The sequence below is a fragment of the Balaenoptera ricei genome, chromosome 20, assembly GCF_028023285.1.
Source record: "Balaenoptera ricei isolate mBalRic1 chromosome 20, mBalRic1.hap2, whole genome shotgun sequence".
Classification (NCBI taxonomy): domain Eukaryota; kingdom Metazoa; phylum Chordata; class Mammalia; order Artiodactyla; family Balaenopteridae; genus Balaenoptera; species Balaenoptera ricei.
Window position 1 is genome coordinate 23,626,110 of NC_082658.1, and position 26,681 is coordinate 23,652,790.

Genomic DNA, 26,681 nt, shown 5'->3' on the forward strand with positions numbered 1-26,681 from the left:
ATTTCCAGGAAGGGGAGTGGCTAGTAATTAGTAGGACAAGCATACCAGGTTTTCATATGCCCCCCTCCCCACAAAGTAACAGTGACAATCATTTGAAGTACTAAGCCCAGAAAAGTCTTTTCGCTTCCACAACTACCTTTCTAGGAAAACCTGAAGGTTCAAAATTTATACCATTAGATCCCATGGTTCTCATAAATGTGGACTGACCTCCATGGCTCATCAGAACCTCTGTTAGCTGATACCCAGAAGCACAGAGAGATCTATGCTGGGAAAGGGGGAAATACTAATCAGGGTTAACTGTGAAACAGGAGACTAACTACCTGTATTATTTTCGGCTACGGACAGGTGTTTCCAATCTCTCATGTTGGGTCTTAAAAGAAATGCACCCAAATTAGCGTGTGTGTAGGTGGAGAGGGAAGAACCACATACACTTAGTTTCAAACAGAAGTTACTATGGGTTTATTAAAACATTTCTGGTAACTTAAATAAGCACAGCTGGCTCAATATATCATTATCCTTGTATTATCACTCATTCTGGAAAGTTTCTGAGAAGATTTATCAGGATGGGTTTCTCTTGTGGCTCAACTGGATCTGAGGAAAGAACAGAAGAAATTATATACTTGATTTACAGTCACTGGTCACCAACAAACAACATGCACTGGCAGTGCTGTTTTGGCAGGCAAGGCAGCTGGACTGCTTTCTCCTCCTGGCTAACGTTTTGCTCAAAATTCCGCCACCTTCAAAAATTCTTTCCCCTAATTAAGTCTATATGCACTCCCAGAGTCTCTCCTCAACATTTATGAATCTCAGAGAAGACCAAATTAGTCAATTGTGATGAACAGGCCGGTTGCAGCTCCACCTCAGAACCACCACCATATCTCAGGTGAAAAATCAAGCCATGGGAAGAGAAGCATGTCCTACTGTTTTAAATACCAAGCAGCAATTAGAGGAAGGCACAAATCTTGTATCTGGAAGTCAAAAGGTACAAACGTCCAGTTATAAGATAAATAAGTACTACGGATGGGATGTACAACATGATAAATATAACGAACACTGCAGTGTGTTATACAGGAAAGTGGTTAAGAGAGTAAACTCTAGGACTTCTCACCACACAGAAAAAAGTTTTTCTCTATTTCTTTAATTTTTATCTAGACGAGATGACAGATGTTCACTAAACTTATTGTGGTCATCATTTCATGACGTATGTGAGTCAAATCATTATGCTGTACACCTGAAACTTATACAGTGCTGTATGCCAATTATATCTCAATGAAACTGGAAGAAAAAGAAATACATATATGGCGTATATGTGTACATATATGCATATGCCAAATATATATACTATATATGGCAGCAAAACTAATGACCAACCATTAACTAGCTACAAGGCAAGCCACTTATAATCTCTCAAGAAACATACAAAATAAAAGGGTTTGAGCTTACGGAAGCTATAATTATATGTGGAGATACTTATGTCTCTCAGTTAAGTCTCTTCTCCTTTGTGGATTAAATATTCAGTAATTATAATTTTGATGACCATTATGGACACAATATTAAAGATCTGCCCTCAGAAGAACAGAGCCAGGCTGTTGTGATTTGGGATAAAAAATTCCCAAGGAAGGTTCAAGTCCAACTAGGCTCTTCCTGATCTATATCCATCCCACTCCCTTAACTGAAGACAGAGCAACCCAGAGGCAAAGAAACAAAAATCAGTTAATATGGGCCCTCTGCCAATTGACAGCAATGGGTGTAACCTTAAAACTTTGTAGGATGAAAAAAAAGTGAAAGATTTTCTTACTTCAAATAATCTCTTTAAAAGTCTGAGTAATGATGCAACCTGAAAAAGTAAAAGACAAATCATCAAAACAATTTTGTGATTACCCAGGATACTGTCAATCAGATCACAGAATGGCACTTAGGAAGACTTCAGGTGCGGAAATGTAATCACAATCACTCTCACTAGGCAGCTAGGTTACTCCTCAAGCTGACACTCTGAAGTATCCTAATGCTAATACCTCAGATTTTAGATAAAAGCCATCAGCTTGCTCCAAAGCATTACATCAGGTTCTATGAAATACCTGATCAGCCACATCCAACAGAAATGCTGTCAGTCCAACCCACATGCTAGAAACAGTCTCACTAGAGACCAATGCTCTGGTGAAAACTCTAATGGGCTTTGGGGCTTAAGAAAAGAAAAAAATCAGTTATAATAAACCAAAGCTTTGGAAGAGAATTCCTAAGTGCAGTAAGAATCTGCATCCTTTTATAAAATCCAAACTGAAAGAACCACTCCAAAAATGACCTGAAATGAGAATGATGGAATTATCAATTTTCCCAGTACCACCCAACCATTTTCCTTTCAAAGCAAGTAAAACTATAAGCCATATTATTGTTTGCCATGTTCTCTTTTCAAAACCAATTTGTATTCCTCCTCTTCTTCACCCCAGATTTCAGTTTCTTTGAAAGCAGGCCTTCCCTGAAGCATACAAACATAAACACAGGGTTCTATGCAACATTCACTGCCAACACATGGGAGCAAGGAAAGGCGGCTATTATTTTTAAGTCACAGGTTCTCCCCCAGAGCTACCTTGTCACCTGTATCTTCTAGCAACAATGTAATTAGATTTTATTTGTTCTTGCTTTATAGCCAAGTAGGTTGAGCACAGAAAAGAACCTGGACAGAGCACAGACTTTTGGTATCTTTGTAGTTAACATTCTTATTTACAGCTTACAGCTGCAGGAAAAGAAATACCTCTTAAAAAAAAAAATCACTTAAATCTAGTGGAATAAATAGAGCATTGTCAAGTCAACAAAGGCTAATCTAAACATAAGGCACCAAGAAAGTGGCAGTATTATTAAAGTGGCAACTTTTCCTCAATTTGACATTTTCAAAATATAGCTTCCCCCTCTCCTCCAAAAATTCCCCAAGTAAATTTTCTGCTAGAAAAATCTTATGGTAGAAAAATGCACATTTTTTTTAGATATGACGATGGGAGTCGACTATAAACACTCTATAATTTATCAGTTAATAATTCATAATTATAATTAATAAATTACAGATCTAATAAATTATACATAATTATAGACTTGAGAATGTAACAACTTTATCTTCACATTTTCAAAAGAAGCTGAGACTTCTTTCTGACTTCTATACATAAATAATACCTACCTATACAGCAGGGCCTTGCCCTTTTCATTCCCCAAGGCAAAATAACCACTTCTGGGAGAAAAATCCATAGTATGAACAAGAGAAATATTCTTCTTTTTAACAACTGGGAAGTTTGAAAATACTGTACAGGAAGGAAGGTGGACCTGCAGGAAATAATAAAAAGCTTTAAACTACAACAACTGGGAGCTCATCTTTCTTAAATTTTGGTCTTCATTCTGTCATTTTGCTGGAGCAAAAAGTTCATTTTGATTGTAGCACACATCAAGTACAGTTCTCTTAATACGGCAAAGTGTTCCAAAATTAAAATTTGATTCTCAATGAGGTATTAACTGAGAAGGAAGGGAAGGAAGAGAAGAAAGTGCTTTCTTGATGCTGCATTAAAATGCAGCATCTAGCATGGTGCCTGGGAGGGTCAAATGAATAAGTGAATGAATAAAGTGAAAAGTCAACAGTAGAGCCCATTAATGCTCTAACTTAATAACCACAGTAAAGGATACTAAAATTTAATCACAAGGAACAGATACTTCAAACATTATGAAGAGTTTGAATCCAAGACAAAGTCATATCAAATCTTCCAATGTCATATAACTCCCTTTTTTTCACTTTTATTTCTCAATTTTGTGGTATATTCTTTGTCTTTTGCAATCTCTCCTTGAGGAGGGCTAAACCATGAAAACCTAGTTCATCAAGTGAAACTGTGTTCTGATTGAGAAAGAGCAGAAAGCTCACCTCAAGGCCAGGTCTCTTTCTCCAGGAAAGTCTACTTGGGGGAAAACAGGCCCAAATCCAAGCTAGGCAAGACAAGTCCTTGTCCAATTTGTGGATAAATAAAACCTAAGCACAGAAGCCGTTACCTTCAGCAGACCAGGATTTTAACAAACTCTCATTTTCACACATTCTCTAGCTCTTCCAAGAAATACACCACCTTCATACTCACATACAGAATTATCATTCAGCTATTAATCATGGTAGTCTATCATCCTTCACACTTTTAGATGAGACTTTAAACCACCCAATCAAGGTGATTTTCATAGACAAGTACCAGGTAAAACCCACTGTTAGATACACCTGTCTATTACACTGGTTTCAGTCAGTCACTAGGCCTTACTCCCCCGATAAATGCCTATTGACCATTTTTTGTCAAGAAAGTAAAGTTTACAGTGAATCTCCAAGCCATTTTCAATTATTTTCAACTTCTCTGGGAAGCAGGCTCTGTCTGCACAGCCTGGCATCAATGCAGAGGCATTAGAAGTGGTCTTGACCCATTAAAGCTAAGAAGTTCACAAAAATTGGGGCACAAGACACAAAGCAATTTTTTAAAGTTCATTTTTACCAGAAGGTAGCTGTGTATTTTTCTAGCTAAATAAACAGAACAATTCTGTTACCAAAATTATCAGAAATACTGCAGTAAATACAAACACGAAGTTTATGATGTAAATGGAGTCTCTTTAGATGTGGTGCCTTGTGCAACAAATAACCGACACAACCGTACACAGCGGCCATGGCTTCACACGACAAGCAGATGTGTTCTTCCTGATGGAGGATAAATACCAACTTATGGACAATTTAATTTTAAATTTTATCTCCCCTACTGACTTGGATATCAGGGGCAAAAAACATGTTTATGCCCTCCTAAAAGACTCAACTGTAACTATTCCCCAGCGTTTTTAGCACATCTTCCCTCAGACCAACGACCCCCACCTGGTTAGAACTAAGCTGTGCTCTAACCTCTCTTTATGACCCCTGTATTAAAAGCTGTAATTGAACTAATAAGAAAAAGTCCCATAAAAACCCAACTTCTTTAATTCAGAAAGTTCCCTTTATCTCCAACATAATTTCTGTATTACATTTAAGGGTCCAGATACCAAAATTCAACAAATAAAAGGTCTCTCATCCTTAATTTAATGGATAAGGAGTTCCACAACTTCTACAACATCCAAGATTGTAGATGTAATAACAATTTAACTTCTGAGTCTCTTACTGGTGCAATGGCTTAGATTTATATTCACTGCTTTGTGCTGGAATAACAGAACTGTTTGGATCATTATAAGAGATTGCATTTAATGACACTACCAATGTTGCACTGAGGCATTCTGAAGCTATGCCTGGCTTCTTTCCATTAGATATTATGGTTGACTACCATTTAAAAAATGGGAGTTGGCTGTTACTAATGAATTCCTTGTGTGATTTTGCCACAATAAAACACCATAAATGCTGCCATGATCACTGAAGCAAACTAGGCAGAACCAACTACTAGGCATCTTGCAGAATACATTATGTCAACAGAGATAGATCCCATGGTTTTCTAAAACAACTTACTACCATTAAAATGATAAAAGGTTAATATGTACTAGTCCACCACTACCATTACAGAAGCGGAGATTTTAAAGCTGACTTGAATTAGGATCCTCTCATTTATCAAATGATTCATTCAAGAGGCAATAAAACGCAATGCTATATTTTCCAAACACTTTTTCCAGCAGAACTCTTTCTTCCCTCAAAGAAAATCTTATGCAGAATGCCAATACATACCACAAGTAATACTGAAGCTGCTCTATATAATACAGGGAGGAGCTTAGCCTCCTACTTGCCCTACTTACCACCTGAAGTCCTATACACATTCTAGGGCTCTGAGGAATTTAGTTAGAAAACCATTAAAATGTTAGAAAGAATATGGAATCTAGCATCACAGTTCACTGCCCTTTACTAGCTGTTGACTTTGGGTGAGCCAATCCTCTGAGGACTGTTATTTGGCTCAAAATATTTTTGTAGAATTCTTTATAAATCTTTGTAAACTATACACTATTAAACAAAGCTGATGAAGTGTGCAAGGTTTATTTGCTGAGTAAGCAAGATAAAAATAAGAATCTCTGTAAAGTGCTTATGGTATACACATAACAATAGCACAGTGTAATGCTGCCATTCAAAGTTCTTATGCCATCTGTATACCTGGCCCACAGCAAGTAACTGTTGAATGAATGAAGAAATTGGTTCTGCCTGAAGGGTAGGAAACTTCACACAGATGGAGTGACATTTAAGCTGAACTCTGAGGTTGGGCAGAAAAGAGTCAACACTGGCCTGAGGCTGCTATCCTTAGAAAGGCCCGCTTGCAAGTGGCTCTTAGATGGTGTCTGGGAACTTGACTGGCATACAGGTCCCTACACACATGGGAAACTTTCCCTAAATGATAAGGACAGCTCACTGTGCCTAAATGATTTGTCTAATGTGGTTTATGCTGAACACTTGCCTTTACTTCTGGGAGCCTTGACCTTGGGTACCTCCTAGGCAGAGGGTACCTACATCATCAACCCCCAATAAAAACCTTGGGCACTGAGTCTCTAATGAGCTTCTCTGGCAGAAAACACTTAACACATGTTGTCACAACTTGCTGTTGGAGGAATTAAATGTGTCCTATGTGACTTGCACTGGGAGAGGACTTGTATTAAACGTGCCCTATGTGTCTTGCACTGGGAGAGGACTTGTATTAAACGTGTCCTATGTGACCTGCACTGGGAGAGGACTTGTATTAAATGTGTCCTATGTAACTTGCACTAGCAGAGGACTCTTGGAAGCCTGTGCCTGTTTCTTCCAGGCTTCACCCCATGCACCTTTTCCTTTTGCTGATTTTGCTTTGCACCCTTTCCCTGTAATTATTCTTAGCCATGAGTATGACCATATTCTGAGTCCTATGAGTCCTTTTATTTACTATTCTATTCACCAAACCTGGCGGAAGTCCTGGGGACCCCTGGCACAGAGCTATCTTCACAAGTAACTATCCAGCTATTTAAATTGCAATCATTTTACACAATTTATTTTCAAAACTTAAGAACTGCCTCCACTCCCTTATGACACCAGGCCTTAAAAATGTAGATGAAGAAAGAAAACTAGGGATTTCCCCAGTGGTGCAGTGGTTAAGAATCCGCCTGCTGGGCTTCCCTGGTGGCGCAGTGGTTGAGAGTCTGCCTGCCAATGCAGGGGACATGGGTTCGAGTCCTGGTCTGGGAAGATCCCACATGCCGCAGAGCAACTAGGCCCGTGAGCCACAATTACTGAGCCTGCGCGTCTGGAGCCTGTGCTCTGCAACAAGAGAGGCCGCGATAATGAGAGGCCCGCACACCGCGATGAAGAGTGGCCCCCACTTGCCGCAACTAGAGAAAGCCCTAGCACAGAAACGAAGACCCAACACAGCCATAAATAAATAAACAAACAAACAAACAAACCCAAAGTTTAAAAAAAAAAAAGAATCCGCCAGCCAATGCAGGGGACACGGGTTCGAACCCTGGTCCGGGAAGGTCCCACATGCCGTGGAGCAACTAAGCCCGTGCGCCACAACGTCTGAGGCTGCGCTCTAGAGCTCACGAGCCACAACTACTGAGCCTGTGTGCCATAACTACTGAAGCCCGCACACCTAGAGTCTGTGCTCCACAACAAGAGACGCCACCTCAATGAAAAGCCTGCGCACCGCAACTAGAGAAAGACCGTGCACAGCAACGAGGACCCAACACAGCCAGAAATAAATGAATGTATAAATAAATTAATTAATTAAAAAAAAAACTATAGAGGAATGAAGTGTTTGCTTTAAACATATTCCTTCATGTATATGCTGAAAGAAACTTCTGAAAATGAAGACTACCACTTAAGAAACGCTAGGAATGGACAGCATGGCTTTCCCAAAAGAACTGACATAATACAAATTTGGTGGCTACTGTTAGTCATTTCTATAATCACACCCCAAAGCTACAATATAAGGAATTTCTACATCAAAAGAGGCTACTCTTTTTAAAATAATCCAACACTTTCCTATTATCTTTCCATGTTTTCAACTTTAAATTTTAAAATTATCAATGCTAAAAGGAAAGGGTAAAGAAATATTACCAATCTGACTGCTTCTTTCATTTTTTCTGAAGCAATTGCCAAGATTTCTGTAGTAGGATTGAAGGTCAGAGAAGTAACACCTGTAACCAAGTTCATTATAGCTTTTATTGGCTTTGGGTTTGCTTCTTGGAGACAAGAATCTTGATTGTATATGTTTACCACTCCACAATTAGAACTGCAAAGAGAAGAAGGAATACAACAGATTAAAAACAAGCAAAAGAGTTTTCACAACCTAAGTGAATAAAGATTTAACCCCCCAAACTGGTATTTACAGGAATCGTATTGTGTTACACAGGGACCATGGGCTGGAGAGTTCATCCCAAGGCAAAAGCTAGACACAGTCTATCAGTTCTACTGTAGTCTTACTGAACTCTCCTTAACTCCGGCAGCTTTTTAATTACTAGCCTAGCTAGAAAATCCTACAAAGCGTGAAATCTTCATTATTCATTCCTTCAATAAATATTTACTGAATTTCAACTCTATGCCAGGCACTATTTAAGTGCCTGGGATGCAAAGGTGAACAAAAGAGACTAAGACTGCCACTCTCATGGTATTTATGGCCAACCTAACATCCTAATATGCGAATGAGAGCTGTCCTTCCCCTATTTAAATAGGTCTCCTCCTTTCCTTTTTTATTCTATTCTATTTATGAGAACTTCCAAAACAGTGCTGAACAACAGCTGTAACAGCAAGCATATTAATCTTTTGCTCTACCAGGAATATCTACAGTCAAGAGTTATGGAAATGATCATCCACTCCAAGTTTACTGAAACATTTACCAGCAATGAATTATACCCAATAAGAATAAGGTACTTGTAATTCATAGATACTTAATTCAAACTTAATTAGCAAATGCAACATCAACCTGAAAGATGCAAGAAATTAAGCCGCAAACAAGGGCGACACACATGTATTCCACTAAGTGTTCTCTCATTCCTATACTCAAACATTCTCACTTAAACTTACTGCCTACAGTGAACCAGGCACAGAGCATAAACAAGACAAATTCAGTCCACATACAAGATTCCATAGCTTGAAATTATAGCCAACACACAAATAGTATGTTAGATTTAGTGCTTTAAAGTCTTCAAACTGCTTACATATACGGTTTCATATACACTAAGAACGCCTTAATTTAAGGACAGCTAACTCTATATAGTCCATATTAACTACTCAGGAGAAACAATATATATCCTGGGTTTATATAATTTTGTTATGGACTGAACATCTGTGTCCCACTAAAATTCTTATGTTGAAATCTTAATCCGAAATGTAATGGTATTAGGAGATGAGCCTTTGGGAGGTAATTAGGTCATGAATGGGATTAGGGACTTTATAAAAGTGACCCCAGAGGCTCTCTCACTCTCTTTTCACCCTGTGAGGTCACAGCAAGAAGCCAGCCTATTGCAACCTGGGAAGAAGGCCCTCACCAAAGACCCAAGCATGCTGGCAACCTGATTTCAGACTTCCAGTCTCCAGAAATATAAGAAATAAGTTTCTGTTGATTATAAGCCACCAGTCTACGGTACTTTGTTACAACAACCTAAGACAAAATTTATATTTTCCTTATTTATATTTTTGACTTGGATCAAAATATCTATTTACTGTACTTATTTTATACTAAATCTCTTTTCTTGCTGAAAACTAATTTATGCCTAAATCCATCTTAATTAAAGACGAAAAGTTATAATCCATATAGCTCTCTTCTAAATATCAATTTTAGATCAAATCTTATCATCATGAACATCAGAGTACCCTTAAACATAGCCTATGTTGCTTAGATGTGTGGAACAAAAATGGTACAAGTTAATCATTTTGATATATGGAAACTTACAGTGGTATTTGTGCTAAAATATATTGATAAATGATTCTAATATGCTACTGAGAGTGGTTATTTATTGAATGATATCTATATAACCAGCAATATGCAAACTGTCACGGGAACACAGAATATCAGAAGGAATTTAACCCCAGAAAAAATACGCCTGCAAGAAATACCCAGAAATACAAGAGAACATAAGCTGAGCTCTTTACGTGATCTAGACCCTCAAAGAAGGGAAAAATCAATATGAGGTGAAGTTGCTCCAGTGAGCTTTGTGGAAGAGGTAGGTAAGACGTGAGATGGAGAAGGGAGATATTAGGTTAAAAAAACAAAGAACAACAACAACTAAAACCGGGTATCCTAAGTGGAAGAACAGGACCAAAGGGAGAAAGGAGCTCACCCTGAACTCCAAACTAAAGAAACAGACATGACTGTTATCTTTCCACCCTCAACCACAGCTGATTGGACTAGAAGCAGGTTCTTGAATCAAGAAGCCAATCCATTAGCAGATCAGCAACCACGAAGTGTCCTGGTACACAAAAATCTTCCCCAACAGGAATGATGGCAATTAACCACATCAACCTACCTCTAGTGTCTCTCTCATCTCATTTACCCCCATGGACCATCAGTGTCTTTAATTCCACTCACTTCTAACTGCTTGTGGAACAGCCCCGTGACACGCCTATCTCTGGCACGCCTCCCTCCTCCACCCTCATTCTATGGACAACTCCACTCTTCTGGCTGTCTTGGCCTGGAGCCTGATAATGTCACTGCTTCTCTCCCATCCCAATTTTCTAAGCAGTTATGACATATGTTACAAGCATTGTTTACCTATCTCCCTATTCCCATTCCCACCCTTACTACTTAATGCCTGGATTATTGCAATGACCTCAAGGCTCATCTACCTGCACCTCTATTCCCCTTCTAAAGGCTGTCATGCAAATTATCTACTTCAAACTCTAAAATTCAAATATCATCATGATTCTCCTCTGCTTAAAAACCCTTAACGGTTTCTCTTTCCACTTAATATAATGTCCATATTCTTCGACACAGCATAAAAGACCTTTCTACAAGTTATCCCGACTGCTTACCTTTGTAGCCTAACCCCCCTTAAGAGTCATCCCATCCAGACTTCTCTCAGAACACAAACCTGAATTTTCTCATCCTTTCCACTGTCTGCAATGCCTTTCTCTGAACCCCACCTGGCCCTCAAAATGGCCAGCTCAAGTGCCAATATCCCCCAAAACTTTTTCCAGACAGACGTTCAACAATAACAGCCTTCACCATTTCTAACATTCTTAAAATTAAAACACTGTATCTCAACTGCAGCCCTTAAGACGTCTCGCCTTGTAAATAGAGATACATGTATGCATGTCTTCACATAAGATCATAAACTATGAGAAGGTGATGATGCATAGTTCTATCTCACAATCCCCAGCTCAATGCTCAATAAACGTTTTTATGAATGAGGAAACTGAAGCAAAAACGTATCCTTGAATAAAACAGGTTTTCCTTGCATTATAAAGCATACATGTCCTGAACAATCTCTAGATGAAGCAAAATGAAACCCATTTTATATGTTCCATGAGAGCACTAAAATTAAAGAACTATTAATTCCAGGCCCTAAATCATAACAAATTTCATACTTTTCTATAGCCCTAAATTATTTAGTATTCTTTTAAAATAAAATAAAAAATACTTGGGGGGGACAGTGTGGAAAGAACACAGAACTGGAAACTAGACAACATGAGTTCCAGATCCAGCTCTGCCAGTAACTAGTCTGATGAGTAACAACACTTAAATTACCTAACTCTTAGACCTCAGTTTCCTTATCAATAAAATGACTGGATTAGACTGGCACTACTCAGTATACCTTTCTGTGATTACGGAAATACTCTATAGCTGTGCTGCTCAATATGATAGCCACTAGACACATGTCGCTACTGAATACATAAAATGTGGCCAGTGTCATCAAGGAACTAGATTTTTTTTTAATTTTAATTAATTTAAAATTAAATAGCACATGTGGCTAGAAGTTACTGTGATGGACGTGCAGAATTAGACCAAGACACCAGCAAGAAATTAAAAACAGATATACAAACAAATGGAAAGATAACAGAAAAGGGACAATCATCATCAGAATAAACTAATACTGAAAATATCTTAGATACAAAGATGAAAGAGGAACTTTTTGTTAGCTTTAAGTTACAGAAGACTAGTTTCCACATTCTCCCAATCCAGGTAGATTACTGAAATCACAAAAATCCTGCAGCAAAGTTTTAAGCTAAGGCTTTAAAACCCAGATTTAAGTAGGAAAAATAGCAATCCAAGGTATATTTAGACATTTTAAAAGATAAAAGATAAAGCTATATAAAAGCTGAAGCACAGAATGTTTGAAGCTGATTTTCCAAAGGGATTATATAGACGGCACAAAAGGATTCATTCTCAAGACAAACTGGACTAAATGTTCTTTATTTCTTTAAGACTCCTTAATTTGCAAAACTCCTAGTGACTGTACCATTTTATATTTAAACACATCAACACACAGAGATGTACCTTTAAAAAGGCAGTAGAACTCAACCATAAAAAACAATGTTGCCATTTGCAACAACATGGATGGACTTGGAGGACATTAAGCTAAGTGAAGTAAGTCAGAGAGAGACAAATACTGTATGACACTTATATGTGGAATCTAAAAAATACAACAAACTCGTAAATGTAACAAAAAAGAAACAGACACAGATATAGAGAACAAACTAGTGGTTACCAGTGGGGTGAGGGAAGCGGCTAGGGGCAATATAGGGGTAGGGGTTTAAGAGGTACAAACTATTATGTATAAAATAAGCTACAAGGATATGTTGTACAACACAGGAAATATAGCCAATATTCTAATAACTATAAATGGAGTATAAACTTTAAAACTGTGAATCACTATACTATACATCTGTAACTTACATAATATTGCACATCAACTGTACTTCAATAAAATAAAACAATCCAGACAAAACTGTAATTCAAAAAGATACATGCACCCCTATGCTATGAGCAGCTCTATGTACAATAAGCAAGACACAGAAGCAACCTAAATGTCCATCGACAGATGAATGGATACGGATGTGGTATATATTTATATTCAATGAAATATTACAGCCATAAAAAAGAATAAAATAATGCCATTTGCAGCAACATGGATGGGCCCAGAGATTATATTAAGTAAAGTATGTCAGAAAGAGAAAGACAAATACCGTATTATATCACTTATATATGTGGAATCTAAAATATGACACAAATGAACATATCTACAAAACAGAAACAGACTCACAGACATAGAGAACAGACCTGTGGCTGGGGGGGTGGGGAGGGGTGGGAGTGTGGGACTAGCAGAGGCAAACTATTATATACAGGATGGATAAACAACAAGGTCCTACTGCATAGCAAAGGGAGCTACAGTCAATATCCTTGGATAAACCACAATGGGAAAGAATATGAAAAAGAATATATATGTATAACTGAGTCAGTTTATTGTACAGCAGAAATTAACACACCACTGTAGATCAACTGTATTTCAATAAAATTTTTAAAAAGAAAACAAACAAAAAAAATTTTTAAAGGTTAAAAGCTCAGGCTTTGGAGCCAGACTATTTGTAATCTTGGGTCTGCCACTTACTGTCTGACCCTAACCAAGTTACTTAACTCACAGTGCCTCAGCTTCCCCACCTGTAAAGCAGGGATCATAGTACCAATATCATGGAGTAGGAAATGAGAATTAAGTTAGATTATATATGAAAAATTATCTATACATATATTTACATACACACATACATACATACGTAGCATATATATATATATATATATACACACACACAATACACATATACAGCTATATATGAAAAACAGTGCTTGGCAGATACTAAGTGCTGAAAAAATTTGCTATTAATATTATAAATCTTTTTATTGTAATTATTATTCAGAGCACAGTTTGAAACTATTTAGATGGAAACTAGTAAAGACAATCTTAATTTGTGTATTTTTAAGAAGGTAATGAAGACTAAAGTCAACAAGTATCTAACCACCTGATAGAACTTTGATTAGAAAATACAAAAACAGGTATTTTTATGGCTTTGACCAACAGTTCTCAAAATACAAAGAGCCCAAAGTGGTTTATAGGTTGCACACCCCCAGTCAAGGCAGGAGCCCAAGCCAGTGATGTTCCATGACTGCAGCACAAGACGCTCCTAACTTCTTCACTGTAAAGCAGAGAAAATAAAGCAACAGCAACAAGACAAAGGGGATTCTCCAAGTCACCTTATGGGGCCACCTGAATTTAGTGAGCTATCTTTTGAAGTCTGTATTCAAAGAGCTGTCACATGCAAAGGAGAGAATATGCCAGGTCTCAACACCTTCCCATTCTTTAATATACAGTGCTTTGTAATACATAGCCAGCATTCAAATATTTCTTTTTTTTTTTTACTGACTGGCTTCTAGACTAGATAGGAAGTCACAAAACACACTACTGCATACACAGAAGATGCAGCAAAGGTACAACTTAACTAAGATTCTACCCAGTAGGGCGAGAAGGGCACTGCACCTGGAAAAGTAAGACTGCAGGCTTCAAGACCCCTCCTTATCAATGATTTCAGTTGTGTCTTACAGAACGCTTCAGAGCATCAGCCCCCCCCACCCCACCTATCAGGAAGGGTTAGTCCCTAATGATTTCCCAAGTATGTCCTAACACTGACGTTGTACAAATTAATGTGAAAGCTTTCTAAAAATATGCAGCAATCCTTATATTAACCAAAGCCATAAAAAAAGATACTGTAAACTAAAAGACCTCTCTATTTACAACATTCTTAGTTTCCCTATTTCCCTATCAGAGCAAAGCTGTAAATTAAAAGCATCCACTTTATGCCAGGACACTGAGAAGAGTTAATAGACACTATCAGATGAATTTTGAGATCAAGGGAGGAGTTAATTCCCAGCAGCAAAGGCCAGGATAGAGAAATTTCACACCAGTACATGGAGAGGGGAAAGAGAGGGAGGTGGGAGGAAGGGAAGGAGCAGTCAGCCAACCAGTCAAGTGAGTTCAGTTTCTCCTACCTCTGCCCTGATTCCACCACCAACTCTTCCCCGACTGTCTGATAACATGGGAAATTCCTCTAACAAGGGTTAAGGCCTTTCTTTCCAGGTTTAACAATAAAAACCTAATAATGGTCTTTGACCAAGCACATCAGAATTCAATTACACTGAAAGGCAATTAAAATCAAATGAGTTTAAACGACTAATATTAGATTCTTTCCTCTTTGGGCCCTTCAAAGGGGATTAATAAAAAGTGATACAAAAAAGAGAGGCAAGGACTAGAAAAAGATTAACTTCACAGATTTGAGTGAAGGTTATGTTTGTGCAGTTATTCTTGTCCCACATGAAGGCAAACGCAGGTCTGCTTAAAATTATTTATAATTAATTTAAATACCAGTCTTCATTCTAAAGGAGCTTTAGTCTCAGAAGACCTGCTAATCATGAACTGCTGCCATAGTGCACAGTGCTCTAGCAATGCTGGGCTCAGGCTACCCTACTGCCTATGGCAGACCCACGTGATGTCAGCCTGGCCTCCAAGCTCCACAGCCTGGTTCCACTTTCCTTTCTTCCCAGGACCCAAGGTAGCTGCTGACCAATTTCCAAATGGTGGTAGGGATATTTATAAGCAGTTTCCCCAATTTTAACCTTTGAAGGAGGTAGTGAAGTGAAGAAAAAGTGGTGAGTATGCTATGACAGCAAGACCCACTGGACCTCCCACCAAGGGAGAATTTGAAATCTTGTTATGGATCAATTGTGTTTAGTCTAAGAAAGTCATAAAGATTGACTTCTGGAAGTTCTAAAATTACAGGTGCTGATTAGTGATTTGGTACGTAAAATCGTTTAGAATTACAGGTAAGTATCCAATACCCCCTCCTCCCACCCTGCATCTTTAAAATCAAGTAGGACAATAAAGCCATCTTTTCCCCAGTGTAATAACCATTTTTTTCAGCAGTGACACAATAACATGTTCTAGATAATATTTTCAAAGTCTCTATAATACTAACAACAGTGTTCCCAAAAAACATGTTTTTGGTTTATACCACCTAGCTAGCTAAAGGCAAAAATGCTTTAAGTATCTTTAAGACTTAAATCAAACAAATATTTCAAACGTAAGAAAACATACCATAACATAATAAGGTAGTCCAGTATTTTCTTTGCTAAAGAGCTGAAAAACTGCCATTAATATTATTAAACACAAATATTAACAAATATTTTTAAGACAATAAAATGTAAGACCTGGGTTTATCAATTTCATATTACTAGTTTATAAACAGAACTACTAGGCACCATCTAGTATATTCAATTCTTTTTTTTTTTTTCTTTTTATAAATTTATTTATTTTATTTTTGGCTATGTTGGGTCTTCGTTGCTGCGCATGGGCTTTCTCTGGTTGCGGTGCATGGGCTTTCTCTGGTTGCGGCGCATGGGCTTTCTCTGGTTGCGGCAAGCGGGAGCTACTCTTTGTTGCAGTGCATGGGCTTCTCCTTGCGGTGGCTTCTCTTGTTGAGGAGCAGGGGCTCTAGGCACATGGGCTTCAGTAGTTGTGGCTCGTGGGCTCTAGAGCACAGGCTCAGTAGTTGTGGCTCGTGGGCTCTAGAGCGCAGGCTCAGCAGTTGCGGCTCGTGGGCTCTAGAGCGCAGGCTCAGCAGTTGTGGTGCACGGGCTTAGTTGCTCCACGGCATGTGGATCTTCCCGGACCAGGGCTCGAACCCGTGTCCCCTGCATTGGCAGGCAGATTCTTAACCACTGCGCCACCAGGGAAGCCCCTCAATTCTTTAATATTTTCTCATTAGCAAAAGATGATTAAAGGTTACCAGAACCTCAGTTTACTTACCCACAAGCCACATACTGTCCATTCCTAGATGTGGCAATGCTTAATCCATATAAACTGCCTTCATCAACAAATCTGTTAAGGCACTTCCTAGAGTTCACATCCCAAACATAAACGTCTCCATCCCCTGAATGAAACAGCCAAAAAATGGGTTTGGTTAATTTTGTTTTAAACTTGAAAGGCAAGTGAACTGACCATTCTTAGTCCCTCTTTAATAGTACAAGATACTACAAATAAAGACCTACTATATACTATAATTGCCCTAAGTCTAGAAAACTGGCCTAAAAATGTTTCTTCTATACATTTCCATATATAGAAAACTACATCCTCATTAGTCATTAATAAACAATATCTTTAGGTTTAGAGTGAAAATCACAAACTCCTGGCTTGAGTTGAACTTTAGAAAAAGTTTCTGCATTTCACTCAGATAAATTATTGGCGCAAAATTTGAAAAAACAAAAAACCCACCAGCAAAGGTTTTCCAACATCTATCAAGAGGTATCAGAGGACCTAACATGTAAGGCTAGGTGATTTAGATATCAAACTGATGATGAAGTTGACAACAGAGGAGGAAATGAAGAATGAACTGATCCAGACCAAAAGGAATTTATAATTTAACTAAGGAAGTATGGATAATTTATTGTGAGTAATAAGCACAAATAGTTTAGAGAAGGGAGAATGTGTGAAAGATAAAGGATATTAAATCTGATGAGAACACAAATATTTTCATGATAGAAATGGCCATCTAATTGCCAAAATCAGTCCTCCTTCTTTTTTCTCTCTCCTGTACACGCAATATTGATGATCACCCTCTTCCTCACACCCGTTATAGATGTGTATAATGACCCTATACCCATCTCAAAGGTGGCTCCTCGCTCATGTATTTCATCTCTTTCTTTTCTGTGGATATTGCTCTAACGGTCACCCTTCTATATTATTATCCTTCCAATGAGAATTCAGTATCTCACTGTTTCAACTATTTCATTAAGAAACAAAACTTCCCAGGCTGGCATAAGGGTTTAGGTTAGGTAGAAGTAAAATATGTATTTAGAAAAAATTTAATAGGCTCAAATTTTTAAAACTTTATGTCTGTCTGTAGGGTAATGGTACAATAAAGGAAGGGCTTTAAAGATCAGCCTAGCTAGCAACAGACTAAAATGGGAATGGAAGGGATCAAGGGCAGGAAGACCATCTAGAAAGCAAGTGTATTACATGGTCATAAGTTGATGTTGACTTAAGAAGCAAAAATTAATCCAAGAAAAACAAAAAGAAAAAACTGGCTCAGCTGAAAAGATAAAAGGTAAATTCTTTCTTCAACACTCCTTCTATCAAAATATTCTTTATATATGTAAAACAATAAATATGAACAATATGATGCCAATCACACAAATCACTCCTTACAGAAGAAGGAAAGGAGGAAGGGGAGGGGGGAGAACACCAATCAAAATTTAGGTAACCCCTAACTTACCAAGGCTCAACTTTTGATTACTCCTTCTCTGATTTTAGGACCTTTCTTCTTATGGTAAATTAGACCTCCATGGTACTAACCTAATTTGTAAATATTTAACATCTATATCCAATTCATATCACCAAATCTCAGTACCTGTGCTGACCCTTCAACTCTTCTCCCCAACTCTGACTCTCCCAAGATCCAAAGGCCATTTCATTAGGAACATTATTTCTCTGAACCAATATTTATTCCTCACCCCTCATAAAACCTAGCATATTAATTAACAGGGACTATATATGTTGCTGACATTCTTATATTATTGGATTAAAAACATACAAATGTAAGTAACTCAACCTTGTGAAAGTTTGATTCTGGGCCAAAACCAAAACAAAAATTAAAGTTAATGCTAAACTTAATCCTTTTTTTAAAAAAAGTTTTTGAATAGATTGAAGAATACTACTCACTGGCAGAACCACTCTAATGCCTCCCACTACCAAACAGCATGAGCTACGCTGAGCTTGTGATGATCCCTAAGATCCTTTAGGAAAAGGAGTAAGAGTCACAGGACAGTCAGAAAGGCCAGCAGAAAAGCACAAGATTAGAGACTGTCAGGAATGATAAAGGGTTGGTCGGTAGTACTACAGAAATGTCAGGTGAGATCAGAATTGTTTTCAGTCAATAATGAATAAAATTCCAAACATTATCCAAGTCAAAAGAGGCTAAAAGAAAAGAAGTAATGATTCTAAATAACTTTCAAAAAGAAAGTAAGAAAGTCTCAGAATAAATCATCTTTTAAAATGCATTTTCTGGGGACTTCCCTGGTGGCGCAGTGGTTAAGAATCCGCCTGCCAACGCAGGAGACACGGGTTCGATCCCTGGTCCAGGAGGATCCCACATGCCGCAGAGCAACTAAGCCCGTGCACCAAAAACTACTGAGCCTGTGCTCTAGAGCCCGCAAGCCACAACTACTGAGCTCGCATGCCACAACTACTGAAGCCCACGCACCTAGAGCCCGTGCTCTGCAACAAGAGAAGCCACTGCAATGAGAAGCCCACGCACCGCAATGAAGAGCAGACCCCGCTCGCCGCAACTAGAGAAAGCCCACACGGCAACGAAGACCCAACATAGTCAAAAATTAATTAATTAATTAATTAATTAAATAAAATGCATTTTCTGCCCATCTTTTCCCCAAACAGTGCATGTTAAGTGGTTAACCCTTCACCATTACTAGTTAGTAAATGAGAAGGCAAACAGCAATGAAAAATGAATTGTAAAAATAAAAATGATTTTCTTACTAATACAAAAAAGTCTAAAATCAAACTCAGTTTTGCTTAAAGTTGATATTTAAACACATCCAAAGCTTCAAAGAAGCTTCGGATCATCTTGTCATTAACTTAACTTACCTGAAGATGCATATACTTTCTTACCATCTGAAGAGAATGTGGATGCTGCAATCCTTCCATTAATTTTCATACTACCAATTAGCTCTTTAGTCTGGAAGAACAATAAATATTATTTATCAAATTGTTAGGCACTGCAAAGAAGAATCACAATGTGCAGAATAAAAGCAACCTAGTTCTCTATTTTGTAGCACCTACTCAACTTTGTTTTTCCCTACCCTCAAAAAAAAATTCTTTCCACTGCCCACAACTTCTCCCCAAGTCTCAATATGTTCCTCTACTTGAGATGCAGATTTAAGGACACCATGAGTTATGGTTCAAGACCATCCCTACACTAATGTCTTATCCTAGAAGAACAAGCAACAGCTAATAATGGTTCACCTTCATTGACAGCAAGTGAAAATATCCAGCAACACCATTTATAAGCAAAAAGGACCCATCTGGGGAGACTTCGAAGCTCCTCACTATCTTCTCCTTCAAACCTAAGAAAGGAGATGAATCAATAAGGATTAATGGTTTGCAGTAAAGCTTTCACTGACAATTGAGAGTTTCTTACTTTTTAAATGCCTTAAATAAAACGTGGGCTCAGACTCTGAATAAGTCTGACCCCACGCATCATTGAGTATGACTGAAATATAAGGTCACTACAAAATGCTTAGCAAACTTCTGTTCTTTGTCTTGGTTAACATTCACCACTCTAATTACAGGCCTGAGAGCCAGCTCTCCAACCAGTAAAGTTATCGACTAATTTTCCAAATGTAAACAGTAATACCTGTAAGTAACTAAAAGGATAAATTATACTTCTCTGTCAAAACGTTCATCACCAGAAGGAAAATACACTGCCACAGAGACGGCTAAAACGCAGTAACGTGCAGAAGCTAGTTGCCAGCCACCTACTAAACAGCCCATGATGAATGGGAGTCTAATTCTTAACTTTGTGGATCAAAAAGAAAAAACAAACCAAAACCATGTGTCAGTAGTGTATCCAAGAGTTGATTAGCTTCCCAAGACTCATGTAACCAAATCACATGAGCTAAGTATATAGACCAGATGTCCATTTACTTATTTATAATGGGACATGTTCCTTTCCCATGCTTAAAAGGCTCATACTGACTATGCAGGAGACCCTTCTGATATTAAATTGCTTATAGAGCCAACTTACCCATTAACAAGTTGCCTAATAGAAAGGATACATAAGAATAACTAGCTACGCTTCCAGGGTGACAGAGCAGAAGAGAATTTTCACTATCCACTCATTTGTACGTATTGGACTTTTGCACCATGTGAACATATCGCTAAGTTAGAATATTAATCAGAAAAAAGAATTTAGAAAAATCCAGTGAAGAGTTCTTGTTCCCCCACCCCAGGAAAATGATAGTTGAAGGTCCCACAGACCATCTCTGTGCTAGTAACAGTCTTTGTCTAGATGGTTCACAATACTACAAAACTGGGCCTCCCACTCTAGCCCCACCCACCAAGAGACTACATCCTAGCTTCCTTGACTGGAATCAATCCAGACACATATTTCCAGTCACTAGGGTTACTTCTGCTAGGGATGACCATCTTCTTCACAATGACTCTAGTCCTACTAAGGATAATATTCATCCCAAATTTTGGGCAAACATTATATACTGACTACAGCATACGGAAAGAAACAGCTCCAAACATAGGGAAAATATCATTACATGATGAAGCAGAGAAGGGAGGTTAGTTCTGGAAACCCCTCCAGACCCAATCCTAAGAGCACAGTGGGAATGCAAGACAGAACTCAAAGTGTTCACCTTGGAGCCTACAGCTGGGCAGAACTCAAAGTGCTCACCTTGGAGCCTACAGCTGGGCAGAACTCAAAGTGCTCACCTTGGAGCCTACAGCTGGGCACCACCACAGTCCTGGAGGACTGCAGACTGCACAGGTGTCACAAGGGCAACAGTAAACAAACTTCCCTCATACTGTGTGGGACCAGTGTGAACACAGACCCAGGATGGCAGCAACAGAGGCAAAATGCCAGAGGACTCTTTACACAGTCCACTGCTCTCTGCCTGCAGTGAAAGACCTTATGTTTTTGGCCTGAGTAAGCCTGTTGTTTGGGGGTAATTCAGGAAAGGGGGCTGTCTTCAAGAAGGAAATACTAGACTTCCAACAAATAAGGACAAACAGTTACTTTATCAATTAATTGGAAAAATAAGAAAGATCACCATATTTTTATCCAAACCTTACAGTGTACTGTACACCAGTTATATGTATATAGCATTTTACTTTTGACTTCACAAAAGAATAGTGATAATAAGTGCTAATATCAATATTATAATTGCTTTTTATAAAAGCTAGACCTTTCAAAACAGAAGCCAGACAAAAATTATAACATGGCCTTGAGATAAAAGATATAGAGCTTTAAAGATGTCAGGTATAAATGTTTCTATAGATTAGGGAATGAGATTTTTTTTTTTTTTTTTTTTTTTTGGCCACCCCACACAGCATGTGGGATCTTAGTTCCCAGACCATGGATTGAACCCACGCCCCCTGCATTGGAAGCACGGAGTCTTAACCACTGGACCGCCAGGAAGTCCCAGGAATGAGATTTTTAGGTCAACTGCTGAGCAACTTATAGGTAAGAAAAAGAATGGCCAATTTAATTAGAATAGAGCCAAATTCCATAGGATGGGAAGTGAACTGACTGTGATCAGACAGATTATATGCTGTTCTTAACAATGACAGCAGTTACCAATGACTGAGCATTTACCAAGTGGCAGGTGGTGCTTAGTTACAATCTTCTAAAAAGTTCTTTTAATATTTTAGAACCCTTGAGTTTACAGAAAGAGAAAACTAAGGCTCAGCAATGACCATATGCCTATAAATGAAAATGGCTGCCTGACAAACTAATTTGATTCCCAAATGGTCAAATTCTTTGTGTTTTCCTAGAACAAGACAGCTCCCTTAAGAACTGCCCTTCTGGGACTTCCCTGGTGGTCCTGTGGTAAAGAATCCACCTTGCAATGCAGGGGACAGGGGTTAGATTCCTGGTCAGGGAACTAAGATCCCACATGCCTCGGGGCAACTAAGCCCACGCGCCGCAACTACTGAGCTCACGCGCCTCAACTAGAGAGCCTGAATCTGCAAACTACAGAGCCCACGCGCTCTGGAGCCCATGCACCACGCACCACAACTAGAGAGAGAAACCCCACACACCACAACTAGAGAGAAGCCTGCACGCCGCAAGAGAAGATCCCACATGCCTCAACAAAGATCCCGTGTGCCGCAACTAAGACCCGATGCAGCCAAAAATAAAATTAAATAAATAAATCTTAAAAAAAAAAAAAAAAAAAGAACCGTCCTTCTAGGGACTTCCCTGGTGGTCCAGTGGTTAAGACTCGGTGCTCCCAATGCAGGCAGCCCGGGTTCGATCCCTGGTCAGGGAACTAGATTCCGCGTGCCACAAATAAGAGTCCGCGTGCCACGACTAAAAGATTCCCGCATGCCGCAATGAAGATCTCGCAGGTGGCAACAAAGATCCCGCATGCCACAACTAAGACCCGGCACAGATGGACAGATATAGATATAAGAACTGTCCTTCTAAATGATGCAACTGAAACTGCTTCTGGACTTTGAAATAGTAATCTGTGGTTCTTAACTTTTCTGTGTGCCAGTCTGAAGTGTATGATACCCTTCTCAAAACAACGGTTGTTTGATACTTTTGTAACTGAAGGAAATGCTAAATTTCAGTTAGAGATTAGTGAAAATAAAGATGGAATGTTTTTCCTATCCAGCTTCACAGACCCCTGAATTTTGAGAATCCATAGACCCCACTTTACAAGCCCTGACAGGTTAGTGGAAGGAACCCTCAAAGCGGAATTCTTCAGAATGCATCAATTCTGAATTCTTCATTTTTCAGACTTGCATTTGCAAGAACCAAGAGCTCACATACACGTAAGGCTTGCACATCCTAACTTGTCAGCAATTTTCCCCCTTGTTCTACTGTCCTTAATTAATTTCGAGTTATTAATACTGTTTTATAATCACGAGACTAAGAATTATATTCAATAACATAACACAAGAAGAAATACATTTGATTTACCATTACTATTATAATTATCATTACTACCAAGTTACGCTTATTGAGGAAAGAGAAGGAAAAATATTAAAAGGCAAAGATAAATACCATGTCTTAGAAGAATCTGGTGATCAGATACACAGCCCTCCACACCAGCAGATCCACAGTACACATCACTAACTACTGGATCTCAGCCACCCCTGGTTTGCTTTTCCCAAGAGGATGCACGGCAAGGAAGGACCAGAGCACATTCCTTTTGATTAGTGGAATGACATTTAAGAATAAAAACTACTACATGTTGCTTTCTGTTTCAATATGGGGAGACACTTCAAGGTTTTCCAACTCAAAGGGAAGCCCATGGACCAGCAGCATCAGCAGCATCTGAGAACTTGTTAGAAATGCAGAATCAGGCCCGCCTCAGAACAACAGAATCAGAGTCTGCATTTTAACAAGATCCCCAGGTGATTCATATGCACATTAATGTTTGAGAAGCACTGATTTAAAGCATAAATAGATAAATTAAAAACCCCCTTGGAAAGGATCACTGAAAGTGTCAGGAACACAGGAAAGACAAGACTGGAAACACTGAAAATAAACATCATAAATGTTTCTAAAGTTGGCCTTACTCACTTTTAACCACTAGCAGAAAAAAGGCTGTACAGAGCAACCTGTAACCTTTACAGCCCCACAGATGTGCAATTTAACAGGGAAACTGCCAGCAAGCTGTAGCATATGACAACACCACCTCTCAAGATTTATAATGTTAACCCAACCAACTTCATTACAAGGACTTTAGTTCCCAAAGTATTCATGAAGGTGTCACTATATTTTTGAGGTAATGGGAGTAGGAGAATGCAGAAGAATAGATAAGGCAGAGGAAAGATAAATTTTCATCTAATAAAAAAGATGTATTTTTCAAGTAGTTCATTCTTCAAAATACATTACGAATTCCAAAAGCAGTGCTTTATTTCCTTTAAATGTAAACCAAAATTGTATTATAACAAACAGCAGAAGAACTGGAGGGCATCCAAATTTCAGATCAGAGAAGTGAAATAATTTGTCCAAGGAAATAGAACCCAGGTCTTTTAGCTCCCAGGCTCATGTTCTTTCTGCTGCAGCAACTGCTAATTTTACAGCCAAGTATTTGCAACTGCTTTTCTGGTCTAGGGGAATATATATTTGCAAATTATGATCTTCTTCCCATAGGTACTCAGTAAAAAGTCAGTCCACTTTTTTCATTCAAACATGTTATCTCAACAACATGACATTTTCCAAATACTAAAACCAAAGAAACCCTTATTTTTAATAATACTATGGGGAGGAAAAAAAGTGGTTGTAAATACTGTTAAACAAACTCAACTATGGGCTGGGGGGGAAGGGGGTGCATGTCAGCTATATGTTCATTAGAAACCTTACCTCTTACTTGATGCACAGGAATTAGCTTTCCAGCCAGCATATCATAGACATAAAGAACCTTGCTGTGAGTACTCGTGGCTAAAACCTTTTCTCCATTAGCACTAAAACAAGCTTTAAAGATTGGAAACTTTTCCAAATAGATGCTCTGAATTTTAGGATTTGTTTTTCCATCAACCTATAAGGAAGTACAAAATATTCCTTTTGATTATTTCCACAGACCATGTATGCTGATTGTAAACATTTTTCACTACAAGTCTTTTTTTTTTAAATTTATTTATTTTATTTATTTTTGGCTGCGGTGGGTCTTCGTTGCTGCACACAGGTTTTCTCTAGTTGCAGCGAGCGGAGGCTACTTTTCATTGCAGCGCACAGGCTTCTCATTGTGGTGGCTTCTCTTGTTGCGGAGCACGGGCTCTAGGCACATGGGTTTCAGTAGTTGTGGCACGTGGGCTCAGTAGTTGTGGCTCACAGGCTCTAGAGCACAGGCTCAGTAGTTGTGGTGCATGGGCTTAGCTGCTCTGCGGCATGTAGGATCTTCCGGGACCAGGGATCAAACCTGTGTCCCCTGCATCGGCAGGCGGATTCTTAACCGCTGTGCCACCAGGGAAGTCCCTACAAGTCTTCATTTAAAAATGCATACCTGAAATAGCGATACAGCATTATCTAGCCCAGCGACCATCACAACCTGTGCACGAGGATGGAACTGCACAGACGAGATCCGAGCAGTAGTAGGACGTTCAGCATTAGCATGCTGGCAGTGCTTCATCTACAGAAAAATAAAGCTGGAATTTTATCAATTCGAATGGGTTAACATTATTTTCTTTAAAGCATGAAGACATTATAAAGTAGTTTACAATGCAGAAGAAAGCGCATTGGAAGAGTAACCAGAAGACCACAGACAGCTCTGCTACCAACTAGTATTCTAGTACAGTGCTTTACCATACAAGAATCCATTTTTCGGAGGCCTCCTCTACATTAAAAATGCAATTACATAAAAAACACAGTATCATATGATGTCTTCTTTGTAACCCCTGAAGATAAATTTTTGTGGTGACTACATTTTCAATGGAGGTGAATTCACCCTATGAGGAGCTAAATGAATTATCTGCACAGGGTTGGGAGAGACAGAATCACTCTGTCTAATAATTTACCATAATAAGGTCCCCTCTCCCCATCTAAATTCACATGCTACCATTTTATAATGGGGAAAATTATGTCAAAGAGAGAACTGTTCATTTGACATATATTTAACTGAAGCAAGTGCTGGGTAGGCACTTGGTTACCACAATGAACAAGTGAGACACAGTGATGAGTTAGACAGTAACTAGAGTAAGCCACTTCAGATAGGATGGCAAGGAAAGACATTTCTAGGGCATCATGTGAGCAGAAAGGTGCCACTTTAGGTAAGATGACGAGGAAAGACGTTTCTAGGGCGTCATGTGAGCAGAAAAGAATGAGTTGGCCACTGGCAGTGCTTAAAGAACACATGGAGGGATGAGCAAGAGCAAAGGTTCAGGGGCAAGAAAGGACTTGGCATGTGCAAGAAACAGAAAGGAGGCCTGTGTGGCCTGAGTAAGGAATAAGAGGAAAAGGC

The 26,681-nt window shown here is 38.7% G+C and overlaps 1 protein-coding gene across 2 annotated transcripts in view; it reads right to left on the reverse strand.

Moving 5' to 3' along the window:
- Positions 1-435: 435 nt before the first annotated feature.
- UTP18 (UTP18 small subunit processome component) overlaps positions 436-26,681 on the reverse strand; it is a 38,227-nt gene continuing 11,981 nt past the window's right edge. The window contains exons 6-14 of one of the 2 annotated variants that reach the window (XM_059906786.1): positions 25,728-25,853; positions 25,088-25,262; positions 20,005-20,105; positions 19,627-19,717; positions 16,777-16,900; positions 8,045-8,219; positions 3,170-3,312; positions 1,799-1,837; positions 436-591 (exon numbers count right to left, since the gene is read on the reverse strand). In XM_059906786.1, coding sequence (XP_059762769.1) covers positions 1,813-1,837; positions 3,170-3,312; positions 8,045-8,219; positions 16,777-16,900; positions 19,627-19,717; positions 20,005-20,105; positions 25,088-25,262; positions 25,728-25,853 — 960 coding nt within the window. In that variant the 3' untranslated portion in view covers positions 436-591; positions 1,799-1,812. The remainder of the gene's footprint in view (positions 592-1,798; positions 1,838-3,169; positions 3,313-8,044; positions 8,220-16,776; positions 16,901-19,626; positions 19,718-20,004; positions 20,106-25,087; positions 25,263-25,727; positions 25,854-26,681) is intronic. The other variant, XM_059906787.1, reaches the window with a different exon arrangement.